This window comes from Arachis stenosperma, chromosome 1 (assembly GCF_014773155.1).
Source record: "Arachis stenosperma cultivar V10309 chromosome 1, arast.V10309.gnm1.PFL2, whole genome shotgun sequence".
Classification (NCBI taxonomy): Eukaryota; Viridiplantae; Streptophyta; class Magnoliopsida; order Fabales; family Fabaceae; genus Arachis; species Arachis stenosperma.
This window is the reverse complement of record NC_080377.1, coordinates 5,421,204-5,440,333: the sequence shown is the minus strand read 5'-3', so window position 1 is coordinate 5,440,333 and position 19,130 is coordinate 5,421,204. Positions and strand designations below refer to the sequence as shown.

The following is a 19,130-nucleotide window of genomic DNA, read 5'->3' as shown; positions in this document are numbered from 1 at the left end:
ACCTCTTTCTCTCTCTTTCTGCCATCATTGTTTCTTGGCTGTCGAAAGCGCAGAGCCACCACTTCCAACTCCTCCCCCGTGCATGAGCTTCCGCCACCGATACCGCCACCGACCTCCGCCACAGCTTCCATGCCAACTGCATCCGCTTCCTCGTCCGATCACATTCTAGACCGCCTGGCCTCCTCCGATGGAGAGGTGAAGCTTAAGGCCGTCAGAGAGGTGAAGAACCAGATCATCGGAAACCGCACCAAGAAGCTCTCGTACATCAAGCTCGGTGCAGTCCCCGCCGTCACCGCTGCCATCGCCGACGCCGATTCCGATGACAGCCTTATCGTCCAGTCCGCCGCAGCGCTTGGCAGCTTCGCCTGCGGCGTCGACGCCGGCGTCCGCGCTGTCCTCGACGCCGGAGCTTTTCCTCATTTGATCAGGCTCCTCTCCGCTTCGGATGTGAAGGTCAATTCCGATGATCGGAACGGTTATTTCTTCAATTTTATTTTTATTTTTATTTTTTTCATGAATTGGATTGTTTCATCCGCAATTTGTTCGATCACTATATTTCGTTTCATTCCAATTTTTCAGTCATTTAAGCTCTCTGCCAGAATTACTTATTTAAATTGCAATTTCCTTTTCTGGAGTCAATTATGATTTTGGGAATGTAATTAATGCTTCCTAATTCTTCTTGAGTGGTAGAATATATTTTTGGAATTATTTCTCTATTGTGACTGTTTTTCTCTTCCTAATTGTGTGGAGTTGGGCTTTAAAAGCTTGTTATTTGTCACTATCATTTTTTAGTATATTCTCGGATCAATTAAATGCTTGTTAGTGTTGCCACAGTGAAAATTTGTCTTTCTTGGTTAGGGGATGGTAGTTTAGAGTGACAACGGAAAGGGAGTGAAAATGGAAGGCAATTAAGTGATTCCAGTGCTTTGGGTTGAAAGATAAAAACAGGAAATGCTTGTGGCTTATTGATTGTTGATTTTCTCTTGATAGCCCTCTCCCTCCTGTTTCAGGTTGTAGACGCTGCTGCCCGATCTCTACGAATGATTTATCAATCAAAACTAGCTCCGAAGTATGAATTTTTTAAAGAGGAGAACATTGACTTTCTTCGTTCACTGTTGAAGAGTGAGAATGAAAATCTTACCGTACTTGGTGCAGGCATTGTTATTCATTCTTGTGAGACAAGTGATGAACAAAATAAATTATCTTGTGCTGGCATTTTGGAGAAGCTTATTAGCCTTCTCGATGGCTCTCTAAGTCAACGAGACGCTAGTTTAGAGTCCTTAGCTGCAATCATTAAAAACGACCCAGAAGTTATCTCAAAGTTTGTTGACCTTCATAGTGGAAGAGCATTAAGTTCTGTAATTGAATTAACTAAGGACAGATTTCCTCGGACAAGGTTATTAGCTTGCTTGTGTTTGATTTGTGTAAAGAATTCTTCTTCCTGCTATCTCCAAGACATAGGAACCAAAACCAAATTAGTGTACATTTTGCTCGAGCTCCTTGATGACCCTGGTCAAGTTGGAGATGAAGCTTCTTTTGCTTTCTCAAGTTTGATTGCAGATAAAGAAGATATGCATAAGTTAGCATTTGAGGCAAATGCTATTGATAAGTTCTGTAGTACCTTGCAAAAGCATCCTTTACCTCCAAAGCGCCTTGAAGGTGTATTTCTGGCCTTGGGTAATCTTTGCTCAAAATTAGAGTGTTGCAGGTCAAGTTTTATTTCATTGCAGGTAAGTTGTTTCATTGACACTATTAAGAAAATCTCTTATATTCATTGCTAGTCCCCATTTCCTTTTCTTTCAATTTTTTGTTATCTGCACACATGCATAAATGCATTTGCTGCTGCAAAAGCAAAGCTTTAATTACAATGCTTCTGCTAGCAGTTTCCATAGGAACTTGTTTGTCATGTTACTGGTTTTTTCAGTTGGGAAAAAAAAAATTAGCACCATTGGGAGGGTGTATCAAAGGACTAATAATGGGGTAGGAAGCAAATTATTTTTCCAGAAAATGATGTTATTTTTCCTTTATGCACTCCTTTTCCCATGGCATCATTTCTTCTTGAAATATATCACTGTGATATCTATATTTTGTATGTAAGGTGATTAAGATCTCTATCTTTCTCATTTTTGGTGCCATGCATTTTCATCCATGTATATATATTTTTTTTTGGGTGACTTTTCATCCATGTATATGTGTCCTGCATTTTTTTTCCCCAGAACTATTTTTGTACAATGGAAATCAGTTTTAAATTTAATTAGCTCATATTATTTTCTTTTTAGCAATAATTGCTTAGGTTATGTATATTAGAGTTTAGATATAAAGTAGTAGTAGTTGTTGTTGTTTCTAGTTTTTTATGTTTTTTACTTCTTTTTTTAATTTTTGTTTAAAAATTATTCCTGGCATTGTTGCTGCCTTGCTGGTAAAGACTAAAGAAACTTTTACCCCATTGAGTTAACTACCTTGCAACCATTTTTGGCAAAATACAGTGAAGTCTAACATAAAGATTGGAACTTTTGCATCTTTTAGACAAACTGATGAATTTAATTATTTAGAAGCGATAGTGAGTCTGTATACTTATACTGTTGATGTAATATTTTATACCATCCCAAGCTCCCATCTATTTTCTACTAGAACCAATTTTGACGTTTCTTCTCAGGCCATAATAGATGAAGTTATAATGCAGCTTTCACTAGATAACTGTTTATTCATATATTAAGTACACATTTTTAATCATCTTTTTCTTTCTTTTTCATTTTTATTCTTTTAAAACAAATCTGAATATAGGTATTGGATCTAGTAGTCGATGCCTTAACCCATGATGACACCATTATACGTGCTGCAGCTTGTGTTTGCTTAAGAAGTGTCTCCCGTTCAATCAAGGTCTGTAAATTAGATAACATTTGGTACTTGAAGTCTTTTATGCTATGTAAAGCTCAAGTCTCATAAAATTTTATTCAGACTCTGAGTGCAGGTCATTTTTTGACTGAAAAGGCTGCCATTTCTCTATTTCAGCTTCTCTCTGATCATTCTACTAATGTCCAGGTATCCTGTTGTATCTATAATGTTTGTTTTTGTATCTAGGTTAAACTGAATGTTCATCTATTGCTCATTAATCAATATGTGACAGTGTATGCTGTTCTGATGATAATTCAGGTGTTATTTTATTTTGGTTTTAAGTCTGTCAAATACACATTGTATATGTTATCCTGTGACAGTATGACCTATTATTAACCATAAATAGGCGTTTGCCTTTAATTAGACTCAAGGTGTCATGTTCTTTTCACAATCCCTGTTCTTTGAAGAGAAAAAATTGTTCTCATTTCCCATAACTAAACACATATAGCCTCATTAATGTTGTTTAAGGCCATCAAGGTGGAACATTTCCTTTCTTATCTCCAGGTTGCAGCCCTTGGTGTCATCAGTAACATAGCGATTGGCTTTTCATTGCATAAGTCAGTATTCATGCAATATGGAGGCATTAAAGAGCTTGTGCAATTGACAAAGTCTATGGATTCATCTCTAAGGTTAAATGCTATATGGGCCTTGAGGAACATGGTATTCCACGCAGATAAAATATGCAAGGAAGTAATTTTTGTGGAATTGACAGCATCAGCAATCGCTAGCCTTATCTGTGGTATTGACACTCAAGGTCTTCTTTTTCTGATTAATTCATATCTACCGAGTAAGTTGTCCTTGATTATGTGTATTCTGCAGATCCTGAGCCTTCTGTTCAAGAACAAACTATGGGCCTTGTCCGCAATTTTGTTCACGGATGTATATACTCTGTTGAATATGCTTTTGCTGAAGATGGTATCATACTAGATGCTATTTTAAGGCAATTACAAAAATCTTCAAAAGTTGAAATTGGTATACAGGTTGGAGTATCTTTTGTACCTAATTATTTTTGTATAGAGTAGAAGATGTAAATTTCCAGATTCTCTTAATATCACTGTGTAGCAATCCACTTAATGGGATAAGGCTGTTTTGTTATACTGATATCACTATGCTGTAATATTTCAACTATTTTATATCTATACCTTAAGGACTGGGGTTGTGGTCAATTTAGTTACTAGCTTGTTATCTTTAATTTGTCATTCTTTCCTAAATGGCTTTGTCATTTAATGTCAATACTGTTATAGAATAACACATTAATATGATAACTAAGCACAAGAAAGAATTTCTATTTATTAAAATAACAGGTATGGACTAATTTTATTGAATGGTTCTTCTCCTTTAAGCTGATTATTATGTCTTGGTTCTTTTTCCTTGTAGGGGATGTATGTATTCGTCAATATTGCTAGCGGAAATGAGTTTCATAAGGAATCTGTAATGCAGCTACTTTTTCCTCAAGCGGAGAATGAGTCTCACTCTTTTTTCAACCAGTTTCTGCAGAGCAATAACTGGCATTTACGCTCAGCTTCTATTTGGGTTATAGTTAATCTCACTCTTCCTGAAAGTCCCAATGCATTTGGTCGAATTATGATTTTGCGTAGGCTTGGCATAGTTTCTCAAATACAGAGGATGGTCAATGATTTTCACATGGATGTGAAGGTTCTTTTATTCTTCATCCCAAACTAAATTCGTTTTACACTTTTGTTAAGTATTATGTTAATTTTCTTCTATTGCTGCAGCTTCGTGCGAGACATGCACTTGGGCAGATTATTACTTTTGGTGATAGCTAAATCTAATCAAATCCTTGGATACAATCCCTTTGGCACAGGCAAAGATGGGAGATTTCAATAGAAATTGTTTCCTTTTGTATTCACATCTTATGTATGTTGCATCCTGCATTCAAAATCAGCTTTCAATATGGTATGTTAATTGTTTTCAGCAGATGATGTTCAATAGGGCACCCTGTTTACTGATTATGGGTGTCCCGAGAAGTTTCCTTAGAAGATAATAGTTTTCTATTATGTCATATATCTGATTGCTTTCTTAATGTTTCCCTTTCCAGGTGTATCAAGTTGCATTAGTTTTTCTTTTTTAACCAGTCAGAGCAGTGTGAAAGCTTTCTGATTCCATAAGCACTCCTGACCAGGTTACTTTCAGAATCTCATTTTCTTAATTGCACACAATATTATGTGCTACTTTTTGTAAATCAGAGGATCAATGTAGATTTACAGGCTTAGTGTTGTAAGATATGAGTAGTAAATGTATAGTTTAGAACTCAGCTTCAACTTCATTCTGGTTTAGGCATACTGACAATTAAGGGAATACTGTATATGTAAGCACCATATAAAGGGTAGGGGTTGGGATATTTCTGGCAGTGATGGATGCCTTGTAAACTTCTGTCTTTCTGATTCTTAAATTATTTGAGCTCTGATCCAAAAGCTGGAAAAGCCCTGAGCCCACTTGGTTTCAACAATGCTTCTTAGTTGTTTCTCATGAATGCTATATTCCAAATAATTTGTTAGGCAATGTTTTGAGAAAGGAAGCATAGTCTTTTTTTATGTTTTATTTTTTTTTTTATCAAAATTCTTGGTCAATTTAAATAGAAACAGTTATAAACATATTTGGGAGGACGATCATGACTGATACTGGTGGTGATTGTGGTGAAGAGCCTACTGAAGGGATAAATACATGTAGGGTAAGTATTTTAGTTATTGTACTCTGTTATTCTTCTAAGCTATTCTTGATAATTAGGAAATATTGCTCATATTCTCTTATAAACTATAAGACTTTTCATGTCTTTCTGTAAATAAATTTCCACTATTTCTATGTTATACATATCTTGATCAACTGCAATCACGTACATAAAAATTATTGATTAGAAAACCGTTCATTCAGTTTTTGTCTTGCTTTGCATTGATCCTGTACACTTTACACCAAATACAACACAGATTTAATTTAGTCTCTGTCTCCCAGTTTGAATCTCTCAGTCTCACCCTCTTTTCTAAATGTAGCCTTAAATACTTAAATCTAGCTTCCTGAGGTTGAAAAGAAAATTTATGGGACGTTTAGGTAAAAATGGAATTGTATAAGGTGTACGTTTCTTATTAATATTCAATCCGTAGAGCGGGCTCAATGTGGAAAGCTTCCATATTGATAATGGATTATTTTACATGAAAATTTGTTTCAACAATTTCATTTGAAGAGAAGTTCAGAAGAATAAATAAAGTTGAAATTAATTTAGATATTTTGGCACATATATAAGATTTTAGTTCCTTATTGTGAAGAGAGTTAGGCAAACCCAGAGATTTTTCTGAGATTTTGGCACATACAATTTGCTTTATATGAGATTTTTTTCACTTTGTACTTTTAGTTTTAGTTACTGGCATGCTGAAATGACGTGGTTGTTTAATTATCAGCATCTGTGGTAGAAGCACATCACATCAGATTGTTCAGTTTGATTCTATTTTTTTATCTCTACACTGCTTTTAGTTTTATAATTACGTCATTTCTAGTGTAAAAAATATTAAAATTAATTGAATATTTTTTCGCAAATTGAAGGTATTCATAATTAAAAATCTAACTAGATGTTTGACCACATGTATTTTGAGAAAAATATTCTGTTAATTTTAATTTTTTTTATATAAAAATAATTTAATTATAAAATTAAAAACAGTGTAGAAATCTAATTAAAAAAAATAATAAAAATTTAATTGAAAATTTGGTAAAACCATAAGAACGGACTGAATAATTAAACCTAAAATAATCTAACATAATCGGATGCTGAAAGTGGCGTATGATCCGGAAATGGCTGCAATGTTTTGAATTTTTTTGTTTGATGAATCATTTGCAAACACTCTTCACAAAATGCATATATTTTTAAGCCATTCGTAAATCCTCCTCAAAGTGTCTAAGTAATGGTTTGCATATTAAAATGCATATATATTTATATATACACAATTTACAGAACGTATAACTCCAATAATCCTATTCTGCGAAAATAATGTAACGGACACATTTGGTATTAAAACAATAGTTATACCTAGGCTAATAAAGAAGCTTAACAGTTAAAACAGAAGTGAAAACTGAGGACTGAGATAATAAAAAAAGGTTATCAGCCAATCTTTTCTGTGTTTGAGTCATCTGAGGGCCATATTACTGTCTCCATGAGCCGTTCCCTCATCAACTCTAGATTTTCATCAGAGATTTCTTGATATATCTCGGCATGATTACATTTCTGCATATACCATCAAGGTACATAAATTTCATAAATATAATTTCATCAATCCATATTCCATAACTTAAAGATTGCTAAAATAAACTCTCAATCTCATCCCTGACAAAAAAGTTGGAGGATAAAGTTGCTGTCCTTAAGATTTTAAAATGAAAATTTGTTCCTCCTCCCCATTTGAAAAAGATTACTTTATTGTTTTTATGCCAAGGATGAAATTGATATTTTACTCCATTTTTAATATGTTTATGAATGTTTGGGAGTACTTTTTTTATTCCATTACCTTGACCCATTTACCATAGAGGTGAAGCCTAGTAACCATCACTCTTTCAGCGAGATCTTGTTGCTCCTATCAATTGTGACAAAACGATATAAGGCATCCTTTACAATTTATTGTAACGTGAAATATTTCATGCAAATCATATGTAGACATGGTGGTAGGAATCAACGAAGTTGTAGAGAGTCAGATCCTTGAGTATGAAATACATGATATAATTGCTAAAGAAATTATTAGCTCATTTTTATTGTCAATGTTTTCGGTATCAAGAGAAGAGCATATAATGTTTTAATCATGTTATACGTATATAAAAAATTAATTATTAAATCAGTTTTTATATAAAATAAGTATTAAAATATATATTAGAAGTATATAAAATAACATATGTATTATATACAAATACATGAAACTATTTTGGTAATTGATTTTTACATGGCTTTTTTAATAACTTTTAGAAGAATATTTTGAGCAAAAGATTAAAAAATCTTTTATATAATTCATGGTACATTTTCATTTTTATTAATATACTTGGAATCTAAACACAAAAGCCACTAGTCAATGACATAAATTTTTATTAATTCTCTACAAATGAAATGCTAAGGAAGCTGAAAAATACCTTTCCGAGGATTCGAATAAAACGTTTTCCATCTCCTGGTTTGTTCGATGCAACAAAACTGCCAACATAGAAAATTTCAGTTAGCTTGGCGATTAGTGTATGACTTTATAAATCAATTAGACGTTGTATGTATTATTATCTCATAACTTCAAGATAGCGTTTGTTTTGAAGTACTAGGACAGAGACAAAGACTGAAATTCAATATCATGTTTGTTGGTTTAGATGCTAGTACTAAAATTTTAGTCTCTATCTTCAAAATAGATTAAGCTAAAACTGTGACTATAGATTAAGTTATGGTCACGGTATAAAATAAGGGTGCTCATAGAGTAAGCTATAGTCACAGTTTTACAAAAGAGTAACTATGATCATGCTAAAACCGTGACCATACCGTAATCATAGATTAGGTTATGGTCACAGTTTTAATAAAGGAGTGATTATAGAATAACATATGATCACAATAAAAAAACATGGCTTAAAGTACCAGAATCTGATCATTGCAACCATGATCGTCTATGGCCACGACAGAATAGGCCACAGTGAAAAAAAACTGTGACAATAGACTTATAATTACCTTTTTCACTAGCTATGGTCACGATTTTTTACCATAACCATAGACCTTTTTAAAAAGTTTATACAAATATAAAATAATTTTTATCTATTAAAAAATTTTAAAAAAATAAAACTACTTAATTAGATGTGACATTGACACTACTGAATTATATTTTGTAAATTATAACACTCATCTCTTTTACTCCTAGTAAGGTTAGTATAAACATGATAAATCAAACTATCAAATAGATATCATGTAACTTGGGGTTGAGGGAATGTCAGTCTAATTTACCATTATTTAAATTGACATAAAAGACAGGTGCAATGAAATTTTAGCTGACTTGAACTATATTTAGCAGTGTAATGAATCTAATTATGAGATAGTTTTTATTGAGTTAGCAGGTTCAAGTTCAATAATCATACCGAACACTGCTTAATTGATCAGGTCACTTACTAGCGGTACAAAATTAAACATTGCTAACAATTTGTATACATAATAGCTTAGTATGTATGATAAATTTTCTATTAAGGGTATCATCAATAATAACTAGGAGGCATCGAAGTTTTGGTTGAAATAACCGACTAAACCCTAAACCCTTCAAATTTACGAATTTTTATTATTTTAATTTTTTAAATCCAAAATTTATTGTATTGGTCATCAAAATTTAGTTTTGAGTATCATATTAGTCCCTAAACCCTTTCTAGCATTGAGTTAGCAAATAAAGTGCTGAACTAATTCTGATTGATCATCCTAAATATAAGACTAAAAAGTATTGTTTCGTTTTAATGTTTAAACAAGACAAAACAAAAATACAAAAAAAGTTTATATATATGTAAATTATTTTTTTTTTCATTTTTCAGAATAACCTCATTTTTGTCTTACTTAAATCTTAAAATAAACAAACATTATTTATTCTTGTGTCTACTGTAGCAAAGCAACTTTAGCATTCCGTTAGTTTGACTCACCGCACTAAAAAAAGGTCCAAGAACTAATATAATATTTAGAATTAAATCTCGAAACTAATACGGTAAACTTTAAATTTGAGAAACTAAAATAATAAAAACTGTGAATCTCACATAACAGGCCAAAATAGGCACTCTGAGTATGAACAACAAAAATTGAACTTACTTGTAGAACCAGGTATATTGAGGGGGGTTCATCTCATACAACTGCTGAAGAACTGTTCTCACAGCCTTATACGTGAAATAGTTGAGCATTTGCTGTGTCCAAAAAATGTAACTATCAATTAGATCACAAACAACATTTCGTTTATTAATTAATTCAACTTTGTCAGTTGTTTAATTTTAATTTCTGTGCTACCATTAACTACTCATTTGGTTTCAACATGCTCTGCCTACTCACTACAAAATCATTCATGTGTGCTTCTATCTATATATATGCTTAATGTTTCAAAATTTAATTTTTATGCACTATTAGTATACAAATTTTACTTAGAAAATTAGTTGTTTATTGTCATGAGTAAAAACAATTAATTTTTAAAGACATTAATTAATTAAAATATCATCTGAACACATGAAAAATTTAATTGGATGATGGCCTTACACTATAACTACATCAAAATTAAATTTAACTTTTTAACCCAAAAAATTCTAACAAAATAAAACGAAGAAGAAACACTAAATTATGTTACAACTTACAACATTAAATAAATAAAATTTAAACTCTTAATTAATAATTCAAACAGAAAATAAATGATTTGTATATGTTAATTATACCGTTTTAACATCATCAAAAGTCTCCTCATATTGACCACCAAGCTCGTTGAGAATGTTGAATCTCCTATAATGATTTCGTTGCTGCTTCTTGCAACTTCTTCTACTAAGACATAGCCTCCACTCTCTCATTGGATCAATGAAGGAACTTCTCAACTCCATAATATTATTATTATTGCTCTTTAGACTCACACTTGTTGCATGTGCATGATGATCCACACACAAACATGGACCTGTGTGTGATTCCATCACTGATGAACCCACCACAGATAAAGCACCCATCATCTTAATAACACTACTTTTGCCAAATCAAAGATATTGATATTATTATTAATGTAGAGTTTCAAAGAGAATTGGAGATATGTAATAAGTATAGCAAGGAAAATAAAGAACACAAATTGAAGGGTAATATAATAGTTGGGTGTTCCAAGGAACTTGGGAAAATTTAGAGAAGTTGTATAGTCAAAGACGCATGTAGTTGTTGAATGAAGGTTGAAGAGGAAAAAGAGAGAAAGAAAGAAAGAGAAAGAAAGAAAGGAATTGGCTTTTGGGTCCAAGATAGGAAGGTGGGTGGATTTTTTGAAGGGTGTGTGTGAACCTTAACCAGACAACACTTTGAGGTCCTAAATTGTCCAACAAATATATAAAACATTGGAATACCAATAAAAAAGAAAAAAAAATTATATTTAAATTAATTTTTTGCTGAAAACTCGGTGCAGTCAATTTTATGTGAAGTTGATAATTGAGAGTCGTTAGATAAAAATTTAGCCAAATCATTTAACAGCTCTCAACTATCAACTTCAGGTAAAATTACTGTGCCTGAGTTTTCACCTAATTTTTTTGTAAATAATTCTTTTATATTTGTATAAAAAATTATTTTTTATCCCATTTTTTATTAATTACTTTTAATACAAAAATTAAAATATAAAAAATACAAAAATATAAATGCCTGAAAATATAAATATTATTGTTCTTTTATAATATAAATTATGAAAAATACTTCAGATTTAATTTTAATATGCTATTCTTTTTTAGCAAAGCTAGTAGGAAATTAGGAATGTAGGATGAGAGTTGATAACCAGATTTTAGACCTAAAGTGGAAATACAACAAATAACTATATTTTAAAATATTCAAGGTTTAAAACTTAGTCCTCATATTTTGTATAAAATAATAATATAATATATTAATTCTTAATAAGTCCAAATTGATCTAACAAACCTAAACCTGACATAAAACGAAATAATTTAAACTAATAAATAGAGAGTTTGAACTAGATTAAACCTCTGAAAAGTCAGGTCCCGATCTCCTATTTCCTGAGAAAGAAAAAAGAACAAGGTATTAATTACGTGGTCTGTGGGCCGCTTAATAATATAGGAAAAATAATTTTTAGAAAAATACTTATATATATATATATATATATACATGTTTATCAGTTAATTTTTTAATAAGTAATTTTATAGTATAATATTAGAATTTTTTAAGTTTAAATTATGAATTTAAGGTTTGGTATTTAATTTTGTTTAAAAAAGTTAATGTAAAACAAATAAAAAAATTATGCCAAAATGTACACAAATTAAACTTTAGAAAAAAAGTTCTTACATCACAAGTGGCACTTTTTAATTTGTATATGGAAACAATAGTGGTGTTTGACTCAAACATGGGAAATATAGGTGTTTCACAGTCATGTGGTGTTAGTAGAACAGAACTCGGACTATGCGAGTTCTTTATCAATAAAAAAATTGAAAACAATAAATAACTGGGTCCGTTTTTTAGGTTCCGAAATTCATATTTGTTCAACCACAAATCGGACCATGCGATTTCTTAAAGCAAAATTTTAAAATCAAACAACTCGCATGGTCTAATTTGTGTACTCTGAGTTTTTTTAAATTTTTAACACAAATCGGACTGTGTACTCTGAATTTTTTTAACTTTTTAAACACAAATCGAAAGGTTCGATTTGTATATTCCCATAATTTTAAAAAATACCAAAAATTACCATATTAAAATATACCACTTATTTTATTTCCATATCAAAATTTTTTAGCCCACAAGTGGCTGGTTTGAAGAGATGAATCTGTGGCCACGTGGGTGTGGATCTTTGTCATGTTACGCAAGAACATGAAGCTAAGGGACATACCCTACGAGAAACGTGTATAAAGTTTCGTGTGTAATCATGTATGTGTATTAATGAATGAATGTGTGAGATGTATTAGGCAAAGAATTCACGAGAGATTAGAGGGGTCCCCTCAAAATTAAAAACATTTCACATTTGAAGACATCGATCTTCACACGTGTTTTGTTCTTTTCTCGGGTCTCCGTTACCTAACATAGATTGCGTCAACTAACCTTGTTGGGTTATATACTTATATTCACTCACGTTCTTTATTATTCGTTCTTATATGAAGCATAGACACGGATACGGATACGAGATACGACATAATATGAGATACGGTATACATCGATATATGAATTTTAAAACTTCATAAGATACAGAAACATATATACATATAAAATATAAAATATTTTTTAAATAAATTATAATGATATTTTGATATTTTATTGATATTAAAATATAAATTAATTTTTTAATTATTTTTAATATTTTATTTTAATTATATAAAATATTTAAAATCTTTTTTGTTTTAATAAATAATAATATATATTATTTTTAAATTTATTTTAAAAATATACGTTAAAAATAAGATTGGACACGCTGATACGTGATGATATTTTGGTATGTTTAAACGTGTCCAAAGAAAAATTTTTTATTTTTATTAAGACATGGTTAGATACAACAGACACACGTGTCAGACGAGTATCGATAGGTATCGTGTTCGAAATATGTCCGATACGCAGACACGTTAACTTAGCGAAATGTCCATTATTCATATGTTCTTATTATGTACGTTAATTAATAAGTTTCTAAAATTATTTTTTCTTATTATGTACATTAATTCTTTACAAGGCATCCATTAATCATCAAGATTCAAGACAAGATCATTTTGTTTTTGTTTTGGACTCAGATTTCAGCCCAATGTTAGATATAGAAGATTGATATAACAAGAAAAAAAATTAATTATTCTGTTAGTTTCTATAATTTTATTAAATTTATAATTAGAGGTAACTGAATATTTTTTCACAAATTAAAAATATTTATAATTAAAAATCTAATTAAATTTTTGAGCACGTGTATTTTAAGAGAAATATTCTATTAATTTTAACGTTCTTATTATAAAAATGATCTAATTACAAAATTAAAAGTAATATAAGGCCCAATTAAAAAAAATATAAAGATCTAATTAAAAATTTGACAAAATTATAAGAACTAGAGTAATTAAAGAAAAAAAAACAATTTTTTTCATAGAACCACTATCTAGATGATAAACAAAATAAAATTGAAAAAAAAAAGGCAACTGAATAAGGAAGAATGCATTAACAAAATTGCAAGGAGAGTTATTTAGAATATGAACGAAAAACTATCGAAAAGCATTTCAAATGAGGAAGTAAAAGAAGGTTAGTTGTGTTTAGTAGGGAAAGTTTTCAAGTGTGGATGATAGATGGATCACTGAATGGACTATTCTGCCGAAAAAAGGAACTTTCCACCAAAGATTAATGAACGAAGATCAAGTAGTGCTCACTCCCAAAATCAAACAATCAGAATCATTTGAGTGAAGGTCGCAAATACTTGGTACGAGAAGGGCCCTTGACTCATACAAGGCAAATTCATTTTGAAGTGACAAAACTTTGGATGCTTATCATGTTATTGTATGATAGATTATGAGATCCTTGAAGAACTTCAAATTCAGTCAATGAGGAGTTTGAGGTATTAGCATATCGAGACTAAACATAACTGTACAATTCTTAATTAAAATAATGTAAAGCATAAAATAGAAGTTAGAAGTTCAAAAGAAATACACAAATAAAGTTGTATATTAGTTCAGCTAAAATGTTTATATTAGTCTTTAAGAATACTTTAGAATTTCACTTTATTTGTATTAAATCTTTTTAAGCTACTACTTTAACTCATGTTATGCTGAATCACAATCTAAGAATTTTAGATATTATTTCTTTAAGTTTTTATAGGATTATGATAAAGTAACTTGATTCGATACGACACCAACCAAGAATAATTTTATATATTTCACTAACTTTCTCAAAAAAGATTTAGATTAGATACTCCACGCTAACTTAAAATTAAAACATTAGATCTTATTGCCTCAAATTTTCTTAGGATAAGATGTGATTTAATTAGATATTCCACCAATCAAAAATTTTAGATATTCTCCTAATCTTTTTCAGACAAAATTTAAATTGTATATCCACCAATTTAAGAATATTAGATATTATTGTTTCAAACATTTTTAGACTAAAAAATGACTTAATTAGATACCCCACCGCCAACTAAAACCCTTATATATTCTCCTAATATTCTTAAGAAAAACTCAAATCAAACTGCAGCTTAACCTAAGAACCTTAGATTTTTTTTAAATTTAAAGATGTAGCAAGAAACTATGATAGCATTATTTCATAGCACGCTAGTAACTGAGATGAAACAAACCAAGAATAACAAGGAATTAGAGAGAATTTTTTGACAAAGAAAAAATTGAGAGTAGAAATAGAGGACAATGAAAATATTTCTTATTTTTTTTACCATCGAATGAGATACACGCATCCCATATATATATACATACTAACTCTACAACAAAAATGTTGACTAACTAAACTATGTTAGTTCCTGAGTTTTTTCCCTGACTCCAACTCACTCTTATCCCTTATACCCCCTCCCCTTCAAACTAAGGTATGGACATGAGAATAGCTTTAGTTTGCGCTTGAATCTATTAAATAAGTGCTGGAATAGAGGCTTAGTTAGACAATTAGCAACTTGATCAGGGAATGGAATATGTGTCACAAAAAAAGATTTTTTATTGATTAGATCTCTGATAAAGTGAAGATCTAACTCTATGTGCTTGCATCTATTGTGCAGTATGAGATTAGTAGCTAGAAGACAAACACTCTAATTATCACAGTATATGGTAGGTGGTGTAGGCTGTGGTATATGTAATTCACTCAAGAGTTGCTGGACTGAGATGATTTCAGTTTGTGCTGCACACATAGCTCGGTATTCAGCCTCTATACCACTTTTACTGACTTTTGTATGCTTGCTACTCTTCCATGATATCAGGTTATTGCCCAGGAAAATACAAAACCCAGTAATGGAGTTTCGATCCTCTAAATTGTCTCCCCTGAAATCAGTGAATTCGGAAAACACAATTCTATGTTCTACTGTACCTTACACATAACGAAGTATTCTCTTCACACTTTTCTAATGTTTAAGGGTTGGATTATGAACAAACTGAGACACCCGGTTCACTGCAAAAGTAATATATGGTTTGGTCATTGTTAAATACTGTAAGGCTCCAACTATAGATCTGTACTTTGTTGAATTTTTGAATGGTTCTGAATCAGAGGAGTAGAGCTTCGAATATGTCGACATTGGCGTTAGCAAAGACTTTGAATTATTCATTCCAGCTTTGAGTAACAGTTCCTTAGCATACTTTATTTGAGATTTCAAAAGATCTCCATGAGAAAGATAAGTAGCTTCAAGACCTAAAATATAGTTAAATCTGTCAAGATCTTTTAAATTTTTTTATGTAATTGAGATATTAAAGTTTCAATTTCTTGTGAATTGTTCCCTATGACTATAATGTCATCTATATACACTAACAAATAAGTCACATTAGAAGAATTATGTCTAACAAATAATGACATCCGATTTAGTACTCTTAAAACTAAATTTATAGAGAGTATCTGTCAATGTCTTGAACCAAGTTCTAGGTGCTTGCTTCAAGCCATATATAGCTTTATTTAGCTTGCAAACTAACGAATTGTTATGATAAACATACCCTTAAGGTTGAACCATGTAGACATTCTCTTCGAGTGTACCATTTAAGAAGGTATTGTCAAAGTCAAATTGCCTTAATAACCACCCCAAAAAAATGCAATGGTTAACACAACTCTTACTGTGGTTAGTCGAATTACTGGTAAGTAGATCTATTCATAGTCTACACATTCCTTTTGATGAAAACCCTTACCAATCAGCCTAGCTTTAAACTTAAGAATACCTCTATTTTGATTTTTCTTAATTGCAAAAGTCCATTTGCTTCCTATTACTGTTGCATTAGCTGGTGGCTCTGTAAGGATCTAGGTATTACACTCTCTAGAGCCTGAATTTTTGTGTCTATTGCTTTCTTCCAATGAGAGTAGTTAAGAGCCTACTTGACTGTAGTTGAGATACTGTAAATAAGACCAATCATTTGTGTATTAAAAGCGTTTGGCTTGTGTATTCCAGATTTGGCCCATGTCATCATGGAATAGGTGTTTATAGGTGTAATGGAGGGTAAATCTCTTTCTAAGCCGCTAACAGGGATAGGTGAATGAGGTTGAAGAAAAGGTGGGGGATCTGATGTTTGTGAAATTGAAGGTCTAATGTAAATAGGGAATCATTAGAGGTGGTGTCTGTAGAGGTGTGTGGTGGTTCTGACAGTACAGAAAATGCTAGGAGAGGAAGATTTTTTGTAAAAGAGGGTGAGGATAAGGGCATTTGTATTTTAAACTTGGTGGATTCAGGAATATGATCTTGTGTATCTACGGTAGACTTGATTGCAGAATTAGAAAACATAGAATGATAGAAAAATAGAGTTTCAATAAAGTTAACATGCCTTGCAAGGTAAATCTTACCATTCTTTGTCATGCACTTATAACCTTTATGATCAGGTTCATAGCCAAAGAAAAGACAAATCTCATATTTATAGTCAAATTTAACATTTTTATATAGTCTTAAAAAAGGAAAGCATGCATATCCAATACTTTAAAGAAAGTGATATCTGGTGTATCGTAAAATAGTTTCATAAAGATTTTTATTTTGCAACACACTAGTGGGTAATTTATTAATGATGTAAACAGATATAACAAACGCATCTTCCCAAAATTTCATAGGAAGAGATGCTGTAGCTAATAGGAAAAGTCTCATTTCTATAATATGCCTATACTTATTTTCAACACTACCTTGTTGGTGATGTGTGTAAGGATATGACATTCTATGTTGGGTACCCTTAGTAGCAAAAAAGCTAGCAAAAGATTTAGAAAGAAACTCACTTTCCTTATCTGTTTGTAGAGATTTAATGTTGTGATCAGTTTGTTTTTTCATCAGTTTCTTATAATTTTGAAAGGCTAATAAGTTTGAGATTTATTCTGTAAAAGAAAAATAATAGTGAATTTTGAAAAGCCATCAACAAAACAGGTGTAAACCCCGATTAATTAGTAGATAATTAGTTAATAAATTAGTTTTTAATAAGGAGGATTAGAAATGTGAATATTATATCAAATTAGGACAGAGCTCATCGAAACGAGAATTTTGACACCAATTTCGAAGAAAACGGTCCAAAATTGGACCGAACGGGCCGGACCGGTTGAACCGGACCCAAACCGGGCCCGTGGGCCCAACCGGCCAGCATTTAAATGAGCCTAAAAGCTCATTTCTCTTCATTAACGTAACAGAAGCAGCAACGCTCCCAGGGAGGAAGAGAACGCCAAACCTAACGGCAACCTTCAACATGCCGTAACTCCTCCGTCCGAACTCCGATCGCCGCACCGTTTGCGGCCACGCGTTCACCGCGTCGAGCTCTACGTTTCTACCGGAACAATTTCATAGGTAAATTGCTATTTCACTTCAGCCTCTCATTTCCCCAATTTTCGAGTTTTGAGAAGGGGTATTGAATTCTTTGATTTCTGATGTTTTAGGATCCAATTAGCTTGAGAGAAACGTTCACTCTTGCTTATGTGAAGCTTGGGTAAGGTGAGGATACGATAATTCTATTTATTTTCTTTGAATTTGAGCTTTGAGTATTAAATTGGATATATATGTGTTATGAATGTATTAGGTTGTGAATAAATAATGGAGCTTGAAATTGTGAATATTGGAACTTGGAGGAAGCTGATTAGTTGAATTTGAAGGGGCTGCCTTGGTTTTAAATAATTTGCTTGGTCGTTACGGGGAAATCGGCCAAGGTATGGTTTAGGTTTCTTGCATTTAATATATAATGTTCTGTGAAAACTTAGGCTAGATGACCATAGGAAGTTGGAATGCAGGTGTATGTTTAATGTTTAGTAATTTGTTGATGAATATATTTAGTTGAAGTTTATTGGATAATTAGTTACTAACTTTGGATGGTGAATGTTGTTATGTTAATTTGGAGAGAATTATGGTTGAATATATTGTTGATGAACATGGTTGGTTTGGTGTTTGTTGATTAACTAATAATTTGGTGAATATTAATTTGAGGTTTTATGTTAAAGCCTAGGATTGTAACTATGACTCTAGTTGAATTTTGGTTGTTGGATTTGAAATTGTATGAGTTAATTGTTGATCTGAAGTAGATTTTTGTGGAGATTGTTATGATAATGAGGAAGGGTATGTTGAATTGAAAGAAAGCAGGTTTGGACCGAAAAGGGTGGCAAAGTCCGAGTTTTAGAGGAGATGCTGCCGAAATTTATAAAAATTAGAGATTTTGTTTATATGATTTAAAAAGATTAGATTCAAAGGTATATGGTTTGATTTAGAGTTATTAAGAAAATGAGCATGTTTTAAGTTTGATCATTTAGAAAGAATGAATTATATTTGAATGGAATTGATGGACGGAATGGAGGTGTGATAATGAAGATAAGGATTGATATGATTGATGTATGATGATGAAGAGATGTGAATGAAATGATGTTGTTGAATTATAATTGAATTATTTATGGCTTATGAATTTGAATGATCTGAGATACGAGA

At 31.5% G+C, this 19,130-nt stretch overlaps 2 protein-coding genes and 1 long non-coding RNA gene across 3 annotated transcripts; 2 read left to right on the top strand and 1 right to left on the bottom strand.

Moving 5' to 3' along the window:
* Positions 1 to 6,324, top strand: LOC130964055 (uncharacterized). The gene is made up of 9 exons (XM_057889856.1): positions 1 to 453; positions 1,011 to 1,730; positions 2,785 to 2,880; positions 2,959 to 3,042; positions 3,400 to 3,634; positions 3,715 to 3,875; positions 4,273 to 4,551; positions 4,632 to 4,812; positions 4,955 to 6,324. The coding sequence occupies exons 1-8, from the start codon at positions 130 to 132 to the stop codon at positions 4,680 to 4,682; spliced, it is 1,950 nt and encodes a 649-aa protein (XP_057745839.1). The 5' UTR covers positions 1 to 129; the 3' UTR covers positions 4,683 to 4,812; positions 4,955 to 6,324.
* Positions 6,325 to 6,748: 424 nt separating this feature from the next.
* LOC130964071 (chaperonin-like RbcX protein 2, chloroplastic) lies at positions 6,749 to 10,841 on the bottom strand. Its single transcript, XM_057889858.1, has 5 exons — positions 10,300 to 10,841; positions 9,692 to 9,783; positions 8,014 to 8,071; positions 7,404 to 7,469; positions 6,749 to 7,126 (listed from the first exon to the last, which is right to left on the bottom strand). The coding sequence occupies exons 1-5, from the start codon at positions 10,579 to 10,581 to the stop codon at positions 7,004 to 7,006; spliced, it is 621 nt and encodes a 206-aa protein (XP_057745841.1). The 5' UTR covers positions 10,582 to 10,841; the 3' UTR covers positions 6,749 to 7,003.
* Positions 10,842 to 17,644: 6,803 nt separating this feature from the next.
* Positions 17,645 to 18,253, top strand: LOC130981544 (uncharacterized). The gene is made up of 3 exons (XR_009086968.1): positions 17,645 to 18,008; positions 18,098 to 18,152; positions 18,238 to 18,253. It is a non-coding gene; the product is annotated as an uncharacterized LOC130981544 (long non-coding RNA).
* Positions 18,254 to 19,130: the final 877 nt, after the last annotated feature.